This window comes from Leucoraja erinacea, chromosome 24 (assembly GCF_028641065.1).
Source record: "Leucoraja erinacea ecotype New England chromosome 24, Leri_hhj_1, whole genome shotgun sequence".
Lineage (NCBI taxonomy): Eukaryota > Metazoa > Chordata > Chondrichthyes > Rajiformes > Rajidae > Leucoraja > Leucoraja erinaceus.
Genome location: NC_073400.1, coordinates 23,712,127 through 23,729,350, shown reverse-complemented (window position 1 = coordinate 23,729,350; position 17,224 = coordinate 23,712,127). Strand labels below are relative to the sequence as shown.

The 17,224-nt window shown below is 41.6% G+C and overlaps 1 protein-coding gene across 2 annotated transcripts; it reads right to left on the bottom strand.

Moving 5' to 3' along the window:
• Positions 1 to 353: 353 nt before the first annotated feature.
• LOC129708808 (uncharacterized) lies at positions 354 to 16,482 on the bottom strand. Of its 2 annotated transcripts, none has more exons than XM_055654797.1 (8): positions 16,160 to 16,482; positions 13,165 to 13,926; positions 7,801 to 7,893; positions 6,446 to 6,580; positions 5,128 to 5,271; positions 4,698 to 4,759; positions 2,490 to 2,750; positions 354 to 1,672 (listed from the first exon to the last, which is right to left on the bottom strand). In XM_055654797.1, exons 2-8 carry the CDS (start codon positions 13,901 to 13,903, stop codon positions 1,658 to 1,660), a joined length of 1,449 nt encoding a protein of 482 aa, XP_055510772.1. In that variant the 5' UTR covers positions 13,904 to 13,926; positions 16,160 to 16,482; the 3' UTR covers positions 354 to 1,657. The 2 variants fall into 2 exon arrangements, with proteins under 2 accessions (XP_055510772.1, XP_055510773.1); XM_055654798.1 differs by having other exon boundaries at positions 7,801 to 7,875; positions 16,160 to 16,479.
• Positions 16,483 to 17,224: the final 742 nt, after the last annotated feature.

Sequence of the window (17,224 nt, the reverse complement as noted above, 5' to 3'; positions counted from 1 at the left end):
AGATCCACCTTCAATTTCAAACCAGGTACTTCTCCACAGAAGCTTTCCAAAGTGTCAAGCACATCCTGTCATGCTTTCAATCCCAGCTCCGCGCACCATGCTTCCCTCACCCCGCTGTTCAACATGTATTCCACCTTCTGTTCTTACCCATATTCGGTGGAGATCAGTTCCATAAAAGGACTGTCTCTTCTTTTTAAACCAATCACACTCGTAAATAGCATTCCTAACTCACACCATCCCGCTGAAAATGTAAAGGCACATTGATATTCTGAATAACGCAATAAATAGAACAATATAAAAAACACAGAAGACATTGAACAAAATAAGATAGTCCAGACGCAACTATGAACACATTTGATAGAATTAATTTGTATTTTTGTGGAAATCAATTGATTACAAATGTGATCCTTCTTTAAGGAAGAAATAAAATCACTTGCCTGATTGGCCTACCTAATAGTCAGTTTGCATACTCAATTCTTACTATCTTTATATGAATTGTAAAGCATATGGATATTCAATGGAGGGGTATATTTGGCTTTGAGACAGTGTCAGAGTACAAACTGATCAGGAATCCCTGTTCCCCTACTTTGGTTTAGTTTAGAGATGCAGCGCGGAAACAGGCCCTTTTGGCCCACCGGGTCCGCGCCGACCAGCGATCCCAGCACATTAACACGATCCTATCCCCAATTTTTACATTTACCAAACCAATTAACCTACAAACTTGTACGTCTTTGGAGTGCGGAAGGAAACCGAAGATTTCGGAGAAAACCCACGCAGGTCACGGGGAGAACGTACAAACTGCGTACAGACAGCACCCATAGTCAGGATTGAATCCTGGTCTCCAGCGCTGCATTCGCTGTAAGGCGGCAACTCTCCCATTCCAACAGCTGCACTGACAAGAAGTTGTTCAGTTGTTTCACTCTGCCCATTAGACAGTGGGATGAGTGATGACAGGGAACTTAGTTTAGTTTAATTTAAAATTACAGCATAGAACAGGTCATACGGCCCACCGTGTCCACGTTACCCAAACACTAATTCTACCCTATGCCCTAGGGACAATTTAGAGATGCCAATTCACCTACAAACCTGCGCGTTTTTGGAATATGGGAGGAAATCGGAGCACCCGGAGAAAACCGATGCGGTCACAGGAAGAACATACAAACTCCGTACGGACAGAACCCGGAGTCAGGATCGAACCCAGGTCTCTGGCGTCATAAGGCAACAACTCTACCGCTGTGCCACTGTGCCACCCAAACTCTCTGCAAAATAGGAATGTTCAGACACTACCTTGAGAAAGTGGTCATTTAGCCATGGCCACTGTCGGATAATGTTTAAAGACTGGATGTTGAGATCGGAGATAGCACCACAGAACTGTCTCCATTCTACAACTCAACTCATGCGATTGTCTCGGCAGTTGGGTGCAGGGGTGCCTAACTATTTTAAACCAGAACTAAACAAAACAATAATTCTCAGAGCAGAAATCCTGCAGAACCTGGAGCTATGGTGTGGGTGTCTTGTCTGTCGCATGGAACTGCTGTGGACTTGGCAGTTTGTGCTCTTGTTCTGCTTAGACTGCACCCCTCTCGTGATTCAGGAAATAGCAGATCCTCCAGGAAGTAAAGCAGTAGTAGTTGTCCAGTCAGCCTCCATCTTCAGTCTAGACTGTTTCTTGCTGAAAAGTTAGGGAATTGTGCACAAAATGAGTAAAACTATTCTGCTCGGTGGTTATTTTTTCCAAAAAATATAAAAGTTACATTTCCAACATTGTGGTCTAAATTAGGATTTATAAAGTTGTTTTTGAAAAGCTGGTGTGGTATGTAAGGATTACCAAATTGTTGTGAAATCTCATTTTGTTTATTCATATATTTTGATAGGAGTGGCCTAAGCGAGTCTCCAATATAACAATACCAACTTGAATCGAAGGTACACAAAAATGCTGGAGAAACTCAGCGGGTGCAGCAGCATCTATGGAGTGAAGGAAATAAGCAACGTTTTGGCCCGAAACTTTGCTTATTTCCTTCGCTCCATAGATGCTGCTGCACCCGCTGAGTTTCTCCAGAATTTTTGTGTACCTTCGATTTTCCAGTATCTGCTGTTCCTTCTTAACCAACTTGAATCTAACTTGCCCACTGAAGTGATCATGCAAACTGCTTAATGGCACCAAAGTGCTGCAGGCACTGCTGGCTCACAAGTGAGACCCAGCACCAGGTTATTGGGCCAAACACAATGGGCACTAAACCACAGCTTCACCAATAATCCCCAGCAATACACACATTCTAGGAATGACAAAAAACAATCCTTACCCTGCTAAAAGCTTTCAGCTAATACATTGCTACATTATATTCATATTATCCGGGATTATGCACATAAGAGGGTTTAGGGAATAGAGGTCATATTGTAATTTAGCACAGAAACAGGTCCTTTAGCCCACATTTCCACGTTTAAAGAAGCGGACATCATATGAAGGGAAAACTCAATTTTCCACCCACCTGGTCACTGAAACCGAGTAGATGCCAACACGTTTCTTGGAGGTACTGGCTCCCAAAGCCTGTGATCCGCTTGATCTGATGGAGGCAGGTCCCTGCAACCTTTGCAGTAAAATCAAGTGTAAAAGCCAGCTGCATAATCTCCATGTTCTCCTCCTGTCCCGTGTTCTTTACCTCTTCTTGGATGTATTGGTCTGCCAGTTCCTTGAAGGCATTGTAGCTAATGTTTGTGAAGAAAGTGGATAGTTGCGAATTGTCTTGGAGCTGCAAAGTAGTGGTGTGATTAATTCAGCATTCGACGACTTTGTGAAGAATTACAAACCGCTGCCAAGTTGATATGTCTGGATTACTAAAAATCAAAAGGTAGTGGAGAGAGGAGATCAGAGGAACGAGAACAGATAGGGAAATCCCAAAAAGTGTTGGAATTCAAGTGCTATTGAAGTCCGAGATCTTGGCGTTTTGTAAGGAAGGGCAAATGTAAACAATTATGGCATTGAATAGGACTGTGGGCCAAGACAGGTTTGAATGAGTCAGTGTTGTTACAGGGAGATTAGGAGTTGATACTCTCTCATTAAGGGTTTTTGATCAGAAACATTAACTGTATCTCTTTCCACAGACATTGTCTGACCTGCTGAATTTTTCCAGCATTCTCCGTCTTTTCATCTAAACAGGTTTCTGAGATGATATGGGTACAGCAATCATAGTGATTCAATTGGGAGTGCAATTCCACATAATTATATTTTTCAGACCATATCGCAGACAGTTCCATCACCATCTTTGTGCCCATGGTAACAAGAACCCAGCAGAAATGCCAGTACTATGTTATAAAATTAAGAAGGTGTAGACTTGGGATTCCTCACCATTGAACCTGTATCTCATGAAGTTTTATAGCAGCAGCAGTACAACCATACTAGATAAGACAATCTTTTGTTGACTACCATCCAACCACTCCCCTCTCCCCAAAAGGACTCCTTTGTGTTGAATGCTACTTGGAAGAGGCTCTGAGGTTAATACAGCACTGTTTGTACTCTCAGTGGTATCCATCAGCAAGAATGACTTGGTAACATCATGCAAATGGAACTACCTGAGTTCTCACTGTCAGAACTCAGAGACTGGGTCAGCTGAGGGAGATGGTAGAAGCAATGTAAGGAAAAAAGCCTACTGTACCCATGTCAGCGATAGATAGGGCCCGTGAAATGAATAAGGAATTTCAGGATAGTGCATTTTAAACAAAGCTAAAACAGAGTTTGTGGACATGAATATTAGTAAAAGCTTCATCTTTACTGATACATATTTACAAAATAGACTGCGTGCAAATAGAAGACTTTGGACATGGACACATATCTGTACGTATTTAACGAATCCTTTCCCGACATACATTTCCTTTGAGTGAAACATTACTTCATCATGAATATAAAATGCTATTATTCATTATAGTTCTACGTTTCTTTATTTTCTTCTCTCCGGTTCCTACATTGTTAGCTTGGGCCTAGGTGAAAACGAATTATAAATAATGAGACTCAACAAGACGACTCTGAAGTTAGTATGACTTGGGTGGAGAGGGATGGAGAGAGTGTGGATGCAATAGTTATTTGAAGTTAGAGACATCAATATTCATACCACTGGGTTGTATGCTGCCCAAGCGAAATACGAGGTGATGTTCCTCCAATTTGCGTTGGGCCTCACTCTGACAATGGAGGAGGCCCAAGATAGAAAGGTCAGTGTGGGAATGGGAAGTGGAATTAAAGTGATTGGCAACCGGCAGATCAGGTAGGTATGGGCGGACAGAACAAAGGTGTTCAGCGAAATGATTGCCCAGTCTACGTTTGGTCTCGCTGGTGTATAAGAGTCAACACCTTGAACAACGAATACAGTACACAACCAAAGTCCCGAGCATGCTAGAATGATGGAGTTCTCCTTTATTAACGAAATGCTGTTTCAGCAGGAGCTTTCATTACAATGAAATCTGTCATGAAGAAAAACAGGAGCAACTTGTGCAATGGAACATCCTCTCTTACCAACCACACACCATCTAAAATTCAACAACTTCTCCATCTCTATGGTAATATCAAATTCATCAAATCATTGTGTTATTTCTTACAGAAAGCTCACTAACACTTCCTGAAAGGAAACAACTATGGACCACAAGTTTCAGAATTACCAGCAATGCCTTTACTCAGAATATTAATACAAATATTTCACACATCTTACCTGTAATTCAACACCATCACCAATAATTTGAAGTAATTGGATGATTTTCCAAGTGCCATCATCTGATATACAAATAATAACATGGAATATAATTAATATCATTCATAGGGGAATATAACATTGAGACACCAAGATCCTTTTGATCCCCTGAAAGAGACAACATTCTGGAATAACTCAGTGGGGCAGGCAGCATCTCTGGCGAGAAGAAATGGGTGGTGTTTTGGGTCGAGACCCTTCTTCAGACTAAGAGTTGGGAGAGAGGGAGTCTACAGATATGGAAGGGTAAAGTGTGAAAACGGCAGATCAAAGCAGACGATGATAAGGAAATATAGAATGGTTCATTGTAAGCTGTAGGGAAGATGACAAGGAGGCATATAATCAGTAGCTATTGTGCGATATGTTGTTGATTGTCACTGTACCACACACTCACCAGACTCATCCAAGTTATGTGCTTCTAATATTTCTGCTGCCCTACTTTTTCGTTTCTCTATATTTTCTTCATTGGACTCCAAAGTCCGCACAATCCACTCGACTTCCTCAGACACTTGCTCATATAGATACTCAGTGTCTTGTTCTGAAACACACAAAGGTCACACTCAATAACTTTACATCAGTTTGTTCTTTGTTTATGGAAAGTACTTGGCAATGCAGTGGCTACAGGAGAGCTTTGTATCGAAACCTGTGGTGCGAACATTTATCGTATCTTTTGAGTTTAGTTTATAGTCATGTGTAGCAGGGTACTGAGAAAAATAGGGATGTAGTATTTTTCAAGGGAAAGCAGCACATTAATAAATGTATCTACATCCTTGGAAGTGCGCAAATGGTCAAGTGGGTGAAATGTCAAAACACCACAGATTGGACAGGTCCTCCCCAGTCAAGGCAGGGTTCCGTTCCTGAGAAATGTTTGTACGCTGAATTGTTTGGAAGTCAGGAATACAGCCGTGAACCAAATACCCACATGACGGAAGATGCCTGCAGCCAGCAAATCCATACCGCGGGTGTCTCAAATGCTCATTTGTGCGCACAAACGTACACAAGCTGGGCATTTGTAAGTGGGGAGTACAGTAGAGAGCATAGATTCACCAGTTTGATCACGGCCTTTTGGAAACTTGAACGCCCATGAATGTAGGTGATTACAAAAAATGGTGAATGCTGCCCAGTCCATCAGGGGCTCTGACCTTACCACCATCAAAGGGATCAATAGGAGGCATTGTCTCAATAAGGCAGTTAGCATCATTAAGGACACGCACCACCCTGGCCATGCTGTCATTTCATTCCTGCCATTGGTAATAAGGTATAGGAGTCTGAATACTGTAATTTCTAAATGCTGTAGGCTAAACCAAACTATGAACTGCCTTGATTGCAGTAGGAACTTTGAGCTTTGGTTTGTTTTTTGCAAATACATTTTATGTCTTAAAAAAAAATGTTTATTATATTATTATTGAGTGTTGTGTTTACAAACCTGCTGTGCTGCTGCAAGTAAGAATTTCATTGTTCTGTTTTGGAATATATGACAATAAAACACTATTGAGTCTTGCTATGTGTATCTGAATTATAAACCATTATGATTAATCCCTTCATACAGTAGCTGGCTTTAATACATACATCATTCAAAAAAAAAAGCTGCCCCGAGGTTCTATACAGGTAAGTGAATTATCAGTCAGTCCTGAATGTCACTGATCCTGAGGGCATATGACCAGTAGCTTATTGTGCATGAGTTGATGATTGCCACTGTGTCTCACACTCACCAGACACATCCAAGCTCTGTGCTTCTAATACTTCTGTTGTCTTGTCTTCTTGCTTATTGTCATTTTCCTCATTGGACTCCAAAGTCTGCTTGACATCCTCAGACACTTGATCAGATGGATCCTCAGAAAGGTGTTCTGGAACACACAAAGTTCACACACACTAACTTTCTTGGTTTCTTGGTCCTCCAAAATATTCCAAATGGAATTTAAACTGGAGGTGGTGGAGGGAGGACTTAAGCCAGAAAGGGTTATTAGGAAGAAAGAGCTACTTTAAATTTAGTTGCATCTGGTTGGGCAACTATAGTAGGGTGGAGATTATTCCATGCTTTAATTGTGCGGGGGAAGAACAAATTGCTGTACACATCTGCGTTTGTAGCTGGGATCACAAATTGGATCGAATGCCCTCGTCTGCTCCTAATTGGTTTGGGTTTGATGTAGGTCTTGTAGTCTATGTCGAGCTGAGCATTTAACATTTTGTAAAAACAGGTCAAACGGTGAGCTTCACGTCTGTCTTGGAGAGGGTAAGTCTGTAAGTCTGTACTTTAGATTGTTGCTCATCTCTGGAACTACATGGAAATACAACTTAGTGGCTACAAAGAAGCTTGGTATTAAAACCTATGGTTACTTCGTGTTGAATGCCATTATCATGAGAACATTTATTGTGTCTTCTCAAAGAAATATCAGGATGCGTTAAAACAGCACATCAGTTAATTTATCTACAAGTCCTTTGAAAATGGCCCCTAATGGTCAAATGGGTGAAATATCATGAGACCATAGATTGGACTGGCAACACTATACAGGAAGGTACACAAAAATGCTGGAGAAACTCAGCAGGTGCAGCAGCATCAATGGAGCGAAGGAAATAGGTGACGTTTCGGGCCTAAACCCTTCTTCAGACTAAGGGGGGGGGGGGGGGGGGAAGGAAGGAAAAAGGGGAGGTGGAGGAGCCCGAGGGCGGGGGGGTGGGAGGAGACAGCTTGAGGGTTAAAGAAGGGGAGGAGACAGCAAGGGCTAGCAAAATTGGGAGAATTCAATGTTCATGCCCGCCGGCCGCAGGCTACCCAGGCGGAATACGAGTCTGTACCTCAACAGCACCTACAAAGGGAGGGAGGGAGGGGCGGAGAGGGAGAGGGTGGACAGAGAAGGGGAGATGTGGGGGGAAGGGAGGGGCGGGGAAGGAGGGGGAGAGGTTGGGCTTTAATACACCATTCAAAATAAGCTTCCCCAAAGTAGCTAACCAGTAGTTTATTAATTATTGTGCATGTGTTGATGATTGCCACTGTGTCACACACTCACCAAACCCACCCAAGATTGTGCTTCTAATACTTCTTCTGTACTTCTGTTTTTTTGCTTACCCTTTTCCTCATTGGACTCCAAAGTCACCTTGACATCCTCAGACACTTGATCAGATGGATCCTCAGAAACTCGTTCTGGAAAACACAAAGGTTCTACACAATAACTTTACATTAGTTTGTTGCTCGTCTCTGAAAGTACTTGCAGATGAAAGTCTGTGGCTAATGGGGAGCTTGGTATCGGAACCTGATGTTATTTTGTGTTGAATGCCATTAGCATGAGAACATTTATTGTGTCTCTTCAGAGAAAAATAAGGATGCACTATTTTCAAGGGCAGGCAGCACATTAGTTAATGTATCTACAGGTCCTTGAAAGTGGCCCCAATGTTCAAGTAGGTGAAATACCATGAGACCTCGGATTAGACTGGCACCACTATAGAGGTCTTCTTCAGGTTACAGCAGGGTTCTGTTCCTCAGAACTGTTTGTAACCCAAATAGTTTGGAAGTCAGAAATACAGACATGAACTTAATCTCCACATGGCAGAAGATAGCTGCAGCCAGCAAATCCTGATTGCCAGTCTCTCAAATGCTCATTTATGTGTACAAATGTTCATAAGTGGAGAGGACCTGTAAACGACAGATGAAGTTTGATGGTCAGTCCAGTAATTGCCAGTAACTGGTTTAGTAAAATTGATTTTTGCTTGATCTGGGATAATGACAAAAGAGTGATCAGCGCCAGGAAGGGTTTTTGAGTGATTTAGCTGCATCGGGACTGTTCTCTTGCTGGGTAAATCTCACTTTTGTGAACCACAATTGACTAATTGGTTGACCTTTTGCACAGGTAAACCCAAGAACATCACACAAGCATGAGCAACAATTAGTTGGGTGGAATTGAAGAAATTCAAAATTCAAATTTCAAAATTCAAAACCAACTGATGTAGTTGTGTGAACAAGTACATAACTAGATTTCTAATGGAGATTTGGGGATTCATTTCACTATAAAAATGTACATTCACAGTGATAAATGTTGAACTTTATCATTTGGATGTTGCTTGATCTGGATCTGTTCTGAATTGCAGAAAACAGATTTGCCACATTCTGCGTGTTTCTACATTCAGAATGTTGTGATGCAAGCAGGGAATAAAATATTTGAAAATTAATGATATTACTGAACACGAGGGTATTGTGAACAGACTCGGGTTTATAAAAGTTAGTCTTTCCATTCCTGAAACATAAGTGTTGTATATATCAGCACAACCCTCTACAGATATCGGAAAGATCAATAATTCCTACAAAGCTGAGTCCAAACTATCAGCGATTTCAATGTTAAGTAAAGAATAACTACAACTAAACAAGCCCTTGTCAAAATGTATAGGCTGTGGGCTGAGCACCAAAAATGTGTCTAGAAAGCAACTTTTGTGACCCATGTCTCGGAACTACATGACATTTCGCACAGATTTGCACAGAAAAGAGTGATCAGTGCCATTGAGGCTTTTAAAGTGATTTACTGTCCCACTGTAGTGCGTGCAACCATATAGCTGTGTAGAAACTGTTCTCTTGCTGGGAAAATCTCATCTCTGTGAACCACAATTGACTAACAGGTTGGGGTGGCAGATTGCAACTTTCACGTGGTCCACCCTGTTTCAATTAATGTAATCAACCTGGCGTACACAATCAAATAAGATCAAGTTGAACAAGTTGTCCTACAACTTTAGGCTGTGCACGCCATATGCGAGAAGAAGAAGACTAACAGGTTGACCTTCTGCACAGGTAAACCTAAGAATATCTCAAAGCACAGGCAACAAATAGTTGGGAGCAATGTATTAAAATGTAATGTAAACGTCACATAACAACTGATGTAGTTATGTGCAAATAACTGCATAATTGGATTTAGGCAAGATTTAGGGATTAATTTTACTATAACAGGTATATTCACAATGACAAATGTTGAATTTTGTCAATTCGGTGTTGCTTGATATAGATCTATTCTGAATTGCAGAAAACAGATTTGCCACAGTCATAGATTATGTTTAGTTTTGTTTATGATCACTAGAGCCAGGATGTTTAGGCGCTAAAAATCTCTGAAATAGGCAGGCAAAAAGGTTAAAAAAAAATTACCAAAAATGCACGAAAAAGGCGTTTATTGACAAAAAAGGCATGTATTTCCACCACCAAAATATGGTTAAAAATTATAATTATAAAGGTATACTACATTATTGCCTGGTTGCACATAACTACTAGCATTTTTTTCAAAATATCTGGTGTTAAACTATGCCGTCAGACAGAATATGCTTCAGTTGTGAAAAACATCTTTCTACCCCAGTTGAGGTCACTGGTGTATTCCTGAAAACCTACAAACTCTACATTCATGTTGATATCTTGTGCATTACAACTACCTTTGAGAAATTTAGCCATGTTTTGTACTTCTTCAAGATCTTTGTTAACTAAACTCCCCCTCTCATATTTTCCTTGTATGTCTTTACCTACATCGCCAGGAACTTTAAGGACAAAGTAAAGCAAGTGAAGATGTAAACAACTGAGCAATAGTTGTGCTTTTTGACTAATACTTCCAATGTCAAGAAATACTCCTTTGACGGTTGACCGGCCTCCAGTTTACCGATGACCACATTGGCAACATATCTCCCCACAGCATTGGTTGTCTCATCTATTGAGATCCATATTTTGATGCATGCAACTTCATCTCTAATTTTCTGCACAACAATGTTGAAGTTGCTGTCAACATAAATTTTCTGTAATGATGACTCGCTCGGTATAGGTTCCTTTGTGTATTTCCCTAAAAAACCTCTGAGAGATTTGTTTTCCAATTTCCACAGTGGAATTCCAGCATCAATGAATGCTTTGCACAGATCACTCGAAAACTCATAGTTGCGATTGGAGCCAGCAGTAAATGTTGTGAGGAGACAAGCTTGCGTATTTCCTACCTACAGTTTCTCTGCCGTGGACTTGTGTTTAGCTGTCTGTACATGCTGGGAGTCGAAATATTTATTCTCATGATTCACTGGTCTCTCACATGCTTTGCATGACTGCACAGTTGTCTGTAGAGAATATACCACTCCCGTACACTCTCATCAAGAGGAATCAGAGCTGTCAAGGAAAGGTACTCTTGAGAAGTTGAGGAGAAATTCTCAGCAGATTACTCTTCTTCAGTGTGGAAGGGCTTGCAAGAAATCACGCTACAAGAGGAAAACCCCCCGCTCCTCGGGAAGTCGTCAGCTGATCAATGACCTGAATGAGTTCTACTGCAGGTTCGATAAACAGAAACGTAACCCTGGTACCCCACACCCTATCCCCAAGCAACACTTCACACCTACTCACAGCTTGACTCCAGTTTGAAAAGACTAGATCCTTCCCAACCTACTCCTCCCCAATCACCACTTCATCTATCTATCTATCTATCTATCTATCTATCTATCTATCTATCTATCTATCTATATCTATCTATATATATATAAAACTCAAATCCGTCCGTCCGCCTGCAGTACGGATCCCTTCCTGCCTTTCGATTCGTGCCCGATACTGGCAGATGTCCAATCGGAATGGCCGATGCTCGCACATGTCCAATCGGAATGGATTCATTTGCATGTACGGCTGCCGGCTGCATTTCTTCCTTTGATTCATTGCCACGCCCAATCCAGACGCTCAATCTCCGAGATCTATTCCATTTCGGTAGAGATTTCGCTTTTCTTTCTAAGTATCCGCTCCTCATTTCATTTCGTCGTGCTGAAGTACATGTTTTTAATCAAATCCTTCTCCCCCCCCCCACCCACCCCCAAGTATTTCAAAAATAAACAGGCTTCTCCATTTACATGTCAGCTTCCAACACACTTCGAAGCAAAGTTGCAAGACAGGAATACTGAACTTTTCACTGCTGCAGCAGGCAGGGCAGTGCTGGAATCTTACATTTGGGAACGGGCTCAGTTCCAATGGAGGAGACGGGTGCATGGTGGAATATTGGGTTGGGGGATCACACCATTGGGGGAGCAGACCCAACGGGTCTGCACTTGGTCTAGTACCGACTTAAAGCATGACTCCAGTCTGCAAAGACTGGACCCTTTCCCATGCACCCCTCTCCAATCACCACTTCACACCCACTTGCCCTGGTGTTCGGGTTTTGGTTGCCCGGGTTCGCCCTGGTGCTGTAAATTATCTTGTAAGTTACGTTAAAATGGAAAAAAAGGCTGATTTAGGCACTCAATCGTGAAAAAGGCAATATCTTCTTGAAATTATCAAAAAAGGCATGAAAAGGCACATGGCATTTATGGCAAAATCCTGGCTCTAATGATCACGTATACTAAGGTACAGTGAAAAGCTTTATGTTTTGACGCAAGCAGGTTATAAAATATTTGGTCTTCTTAGGAAAATAAATTATATCAATGAACTTAAGAGGGTATTGAGATAGACTCAGGTTTATACCCGCTTCCTGACAGACAGGAAGCAGCATGTGAGGCTGGGAAAGTACATCTCGGACCTGCAAACGCTCAGTAAAGGAGCGTACTCTCTCCTCTACTTTACTCTCTCTACACCAATGACTGCACCTCCACAGACACCTCTGTCAAGCTTCTCAAGTTTGCGGACAAGACAATCCCTTACTCTCTTTGTTGTTCTTTAGCCTGTAGTTAAATGTTGTTTGAGTGTATCTTTAGTTTTGTATAATGTGGAGGATGGAGGGGAGGGTGGGGGAAACTTTTTTTAACTCTTTCCTTGATGGAGATGCGACCTTTTCCTTATCGTATCTCCATCTGCACTGCGGCTTAACATCGTGGAGCTGGCAGCCTCTTGCTGGTGATTGCCCTTGGGAGCTCCAACAGTGGGAGTCTGCGGATTTAACATCTCGGAGCTGTCAATCCCTTTGCCAGGGATCGACCTCTGAAGCTCCAACCCTGGGAGCCTGCGGACTTAATATTGTGGAGCTCGTGGTCCCTGGTTAGGGGCCGGCTTTGGGAGCTGCAAGGTGCAGGAGCTTCGATCTCCCCAATCATGGTAGCTTCGATTGCCCCGACATGGGAGCATCGAACGCCAGCTGCGGAAGCTGCAATCGCCCTAACTGTGGATAGTTCGACTTCCCCGACCGCGGGAGAAAACAGAGAAAGTAAGATAAGACTTTATTGCCTTCCAGCACAGTGAGGAGTGTGGAGGAGCTGTGGTGGTGGAAGTTTATGCTAAATTGTTATGTGGTTGCATGTTTTGTTGCATTTTTGGTAAGTCTAATCAAATTCCTCGCATGATTTACATACTTGTTTTGTTTTTATACTTGGCTAATAAAATTAATTCCAATTACAATTATATTAAGGATATGTGGTGGAATCCTTCCAAAGGCAGGCAAATTTGAATTCCTACCAATGCATGTGTAACATGTTAATTATTTTCTCAAATGCCGTACTGCAAAAACAGTCAAACAAGACCTACCTGGTTCTTTATGCCCTAGCTTGCGGCCACCTTTGAGATCCTGCACATTGGGTTGCACCTCTGTACGCTTACTGGATTCAGATTCAATGTCTTTAACTTTAGAATTATTTTTCTTTAAAGAGAAAACTCTCCACCGGCTACTCTTCTCCCTGAGCTTGTGACTGGGGGACATCTCTCCAGGTGGCTCCTTCTTGTTAGCAAAGTGCTGCTGTCCGTTGCATTCTGGAGGGTTTTCTGCCTGATGAGGGCCAGCTTCCTTCACTTCATTTTGCCCATCATCTTTCTTCTCGTCACCTTTCCTCCTCCACAGGAAATTGGCAAATCTTCCAAAGAATGTTTGAATTTTTTCCCATTTACTCCCTTCATTACTCTTGCCATTGCTTGGTGCTTCCTCCACACACAAGTCAACATTTGAAGAGTTGCTGCCTGAAGGCACCACCTTATCTCTATGGTTTTGGTTCTCTCGCTCAGTCTGTTGTCTTCCTTGAGCCCTGCGATTTTTCCCTCGGCGACTCAGGCCAGATCCCCCCTTGAATTTCATGTTTCTTGGTGAAGCATTTTCTGGAAGAGATCTCCACTTCATTTTCTTCGTTTTGACATCAGCTTCTGCTAGAGTTATACTGCGTTTGACGTAGACCTCGACCACTCTTCTGGGTTCGAGTACACTCAGGTTTACATTCAAAACATTCTCTGAACTATCAAATTGGCTCATGACAGAACCTTCAGGCACAGAATCCATTGCTTCAGTTTCGGATATTCACTCTGTTGAAAAAATGTATTTATTCATTCAAATGTTCATTCATGCAATTTTAAGTGGATTTGTCTTACCTTCCCTTTACACAAATTCAATTCTACTTTCCATTACATATTTTCATTCAAATTACCCAATTTTCCAAAATGCTTGTAGAATTTAAAAAAAAAAACTATTATGTATCTTGGTGCACTAAATTTTAGAATTACAGAGAAACACAGCCATACAGCATACTGTAACCATCCATTTTTTTTATTGTTCTCCCCAAATCCTTAACAACTGCCCCATCCCAGATTCCACCATTCGCCTACACAATATTGGCAATTTACAAGGGCCAATTAACCATCTGTGAAAGGAAACCAGAGCACCTGGTGAAAAGTATCCAGAGGGAGAATGTGCAAACTCCATGCAGATAACACCCAAGCACAGGTTTGAACACAGGTCTGTGTGAAACAGTGGTTCTATTAGATGGGGTGCCACTTGTTAATTAACCTCTCTGTTTCCATCGTTCCAGATTTTCCAGATTTATTAGCAATAACAATTTGCATTAATAAACCATCTTTAATACACCAGGAAGAGTAATTCAACAATAATTGTTTGGTGATTCACATAAGTAGAACTGGTCTAGATTTAGTGAGGATATGTGACAGTTCCGTGCAGAACCATCAGTCTTTGCCATTCGGTATTTCTACACATGTAAAGTCCCAAACTCACTGCTACGTTTGGCCAGTCCTTTTAACTTGGATTCTTTATGCAAAGTTGTAAAGGTGCCGCAATTCTCCAGCCAGCAGTCTGGGGTAAGTTAGACTCATTGCAGGAACATACTGTTAATTTACAGGAAGAGGCACAGGGCCATTCATATAATTTTTAAGTAGTTCAATTAAATATTGTTAATTAATTTTTAAGTTTTGTTGAGTTTTTCAGAGCTTTAGTTTTATTAACTTAAAAAATTAATTAATTTTCAGATTTGTACCTGAGTGGTTTTTAAATGAAAGTTTTTTTAATGTTTTAGCAACGTTCATAGTTTTGACAGATTTGACAACAATCTAAACTAAGGGATAATTAGTTAACCAGCTGTTGAAGATTTTAACAATTGTTTGATGGGTAGAGTTTTCTTGGTTTCTAGTTCGCCAAACTAGCAAGCATTTATGAACAAAGACATAACAGGAAATTGACAGTAGTGAATCCATACAGAGGGGCTGAATCCAGCACAGCCTTTAAAAGTGTGTTATTTAACGTATGTCATTGTTACTCCTGTGTACTAGCAGTTAACCAGACCATGAGAACGTGGGTCTCCCTCGTTTATCATAGATGAGGCCCTCACACGTGTGTCCTCGGTACCGCAGTTCCACTCTTGCTCTCCCTTCCCCCAGTCGCAACAGGGACAAAGTCCCCCTCGACCTCTCCTTTCACCCCGTCAGCCATCACATATAGCACATAATCCTCTAACAATTTCGCCATCTCCGCCACTAGTCTCATCTTCTCCACCACTAGTCTCCATCCCCATCCGCCACCCTAAACATTCCTTCCCATCACTCTGCCAAGCATTAGCTGGAGCTTGCACCATCTACATATTGTATTGCAGTTTACTTGCCTGAGCTATTCTAACAATACCTCCCAAACCACTATGCTGAGCAGCTGGTACCTGATGGACTAAACATTATAAGATAGACACAAAAATCTGGAGTAGCTCAGCGGAACAGGCAGCATCTCTGGAAAGAAGGAATGAGTGACATTTTGGGTCGAGACCCTTCTTCAGATCCCTTTTATGTCATTATCTTTAAGTTAATTTTTCTTTAGAAAGAGGAAGGTTTCAAGCATGGCGCACCATCTGTTCCCTGCAAACCTTTCTTGGTGAAGCATTTTCTGGAAGAGATCTCCACTTCATTTTCTTGATTTTGGCATCAGCTTCTCCTAGACTTAAACTGCGTAGACCTCGACCACTCTTCTGGGTTTGAATACGCTCAAGTTCACATTCAGAACATTCTCTGAACTATCAAATTGGCTCATGACAGAACCTTTAGGCACAGATTTAATTGTTTTGGAAATTTATCACATTTATCACAACATTCGTTATCACTAGATCTAAACCCCAGAACTTCCTCTCCCCAAGTATTGTAGGAATCTGTTTCTATTGTGGCTCATGAAGCTGCCTCCCCACTAATTTTTGCCAGCAATACTCAAATACTATAAATGAATACTGAATAAACATTTGAAATAATGAATTAAATCTCGGGTGCTTACCTGTGCCACGGTAGGGACAGACCTCTCTCCCTTACCTGTAGAAAGACTGGTGTCAGTATACCTGAGCACTTAGCATCCAACGTTCACCTTGGGATGCATTCAGATTACAAACAAAAGTGTACGTTCCAATATGAACACAAGTTAAATAGAGGAGGACACGTAATCAGTTTAGGGGCAAATTACTTTATCGGGTGTTCAGATTTCCATTGCAGTAATTTTCCCGTAAATCACGTGAAATCTGCACGCGGAAGTAAAAGGAAGAAATAGATATATTTAACCTCGGAATCAGTCTGTGGAATAAATCTCCTGCTGAACTCAAAAGACAGGTTTGTGAACAGGTAAGTTGACATAATTAAACAGCTCAACCACAATCTTTAAACCCAACTAACCATTTGCAAGAAAAAACTTGTTATTCAAAGCATATTTCGCAAGACTTCTCAACACACCTTGCAGGCAAAATTTGGATTCAAAGTTTGTGTCAGAAACAACAGCAGCTCACTTTTGCACAGCAAACTCCAACTAATAACAATGAGGTGATGACCAGATAATCTCGATTACTCTCTGAGGAATAAACTTACCTGCACAGCTTTCACTAGTGCTCGGGGAGCTTTGGTGTTCAACTGCAGGAACACACACGGTGATGGTTTTACCCTGAAAAGAGTTTAGATCAGCACATTGCCAATATAAATATTTTTCATCCACCTGCTTGTGTCATCATGACATATTCCTACCTTACCCCGACCAACCTCTGCTGAATGTGATTATGTTATCACGGTCCATTATTGCTCTGCAAACTCTTTGTGCCTTAACTTCTTTGCAATTTACAACTTACAGAAACCAGTGTGTCTCCTATCTGGGGCCTGCCAGTCGGGTAATTTAGCTGGCAATTCTTATCAGTTGAGACTTTAATATGTACCAACGGAAATAAAACAAAAACTGTTATCAGGAGTTATATTGAAAGGACTCCTTTAGGCGGCGCGGTAGGCGGCGCGGCTCTGGCCAGCAGCGGCCTCTGCAGCCTGTCCGCGTTTTTATTATTTTTTGTCTGTGTTTTTATGTAGTTTT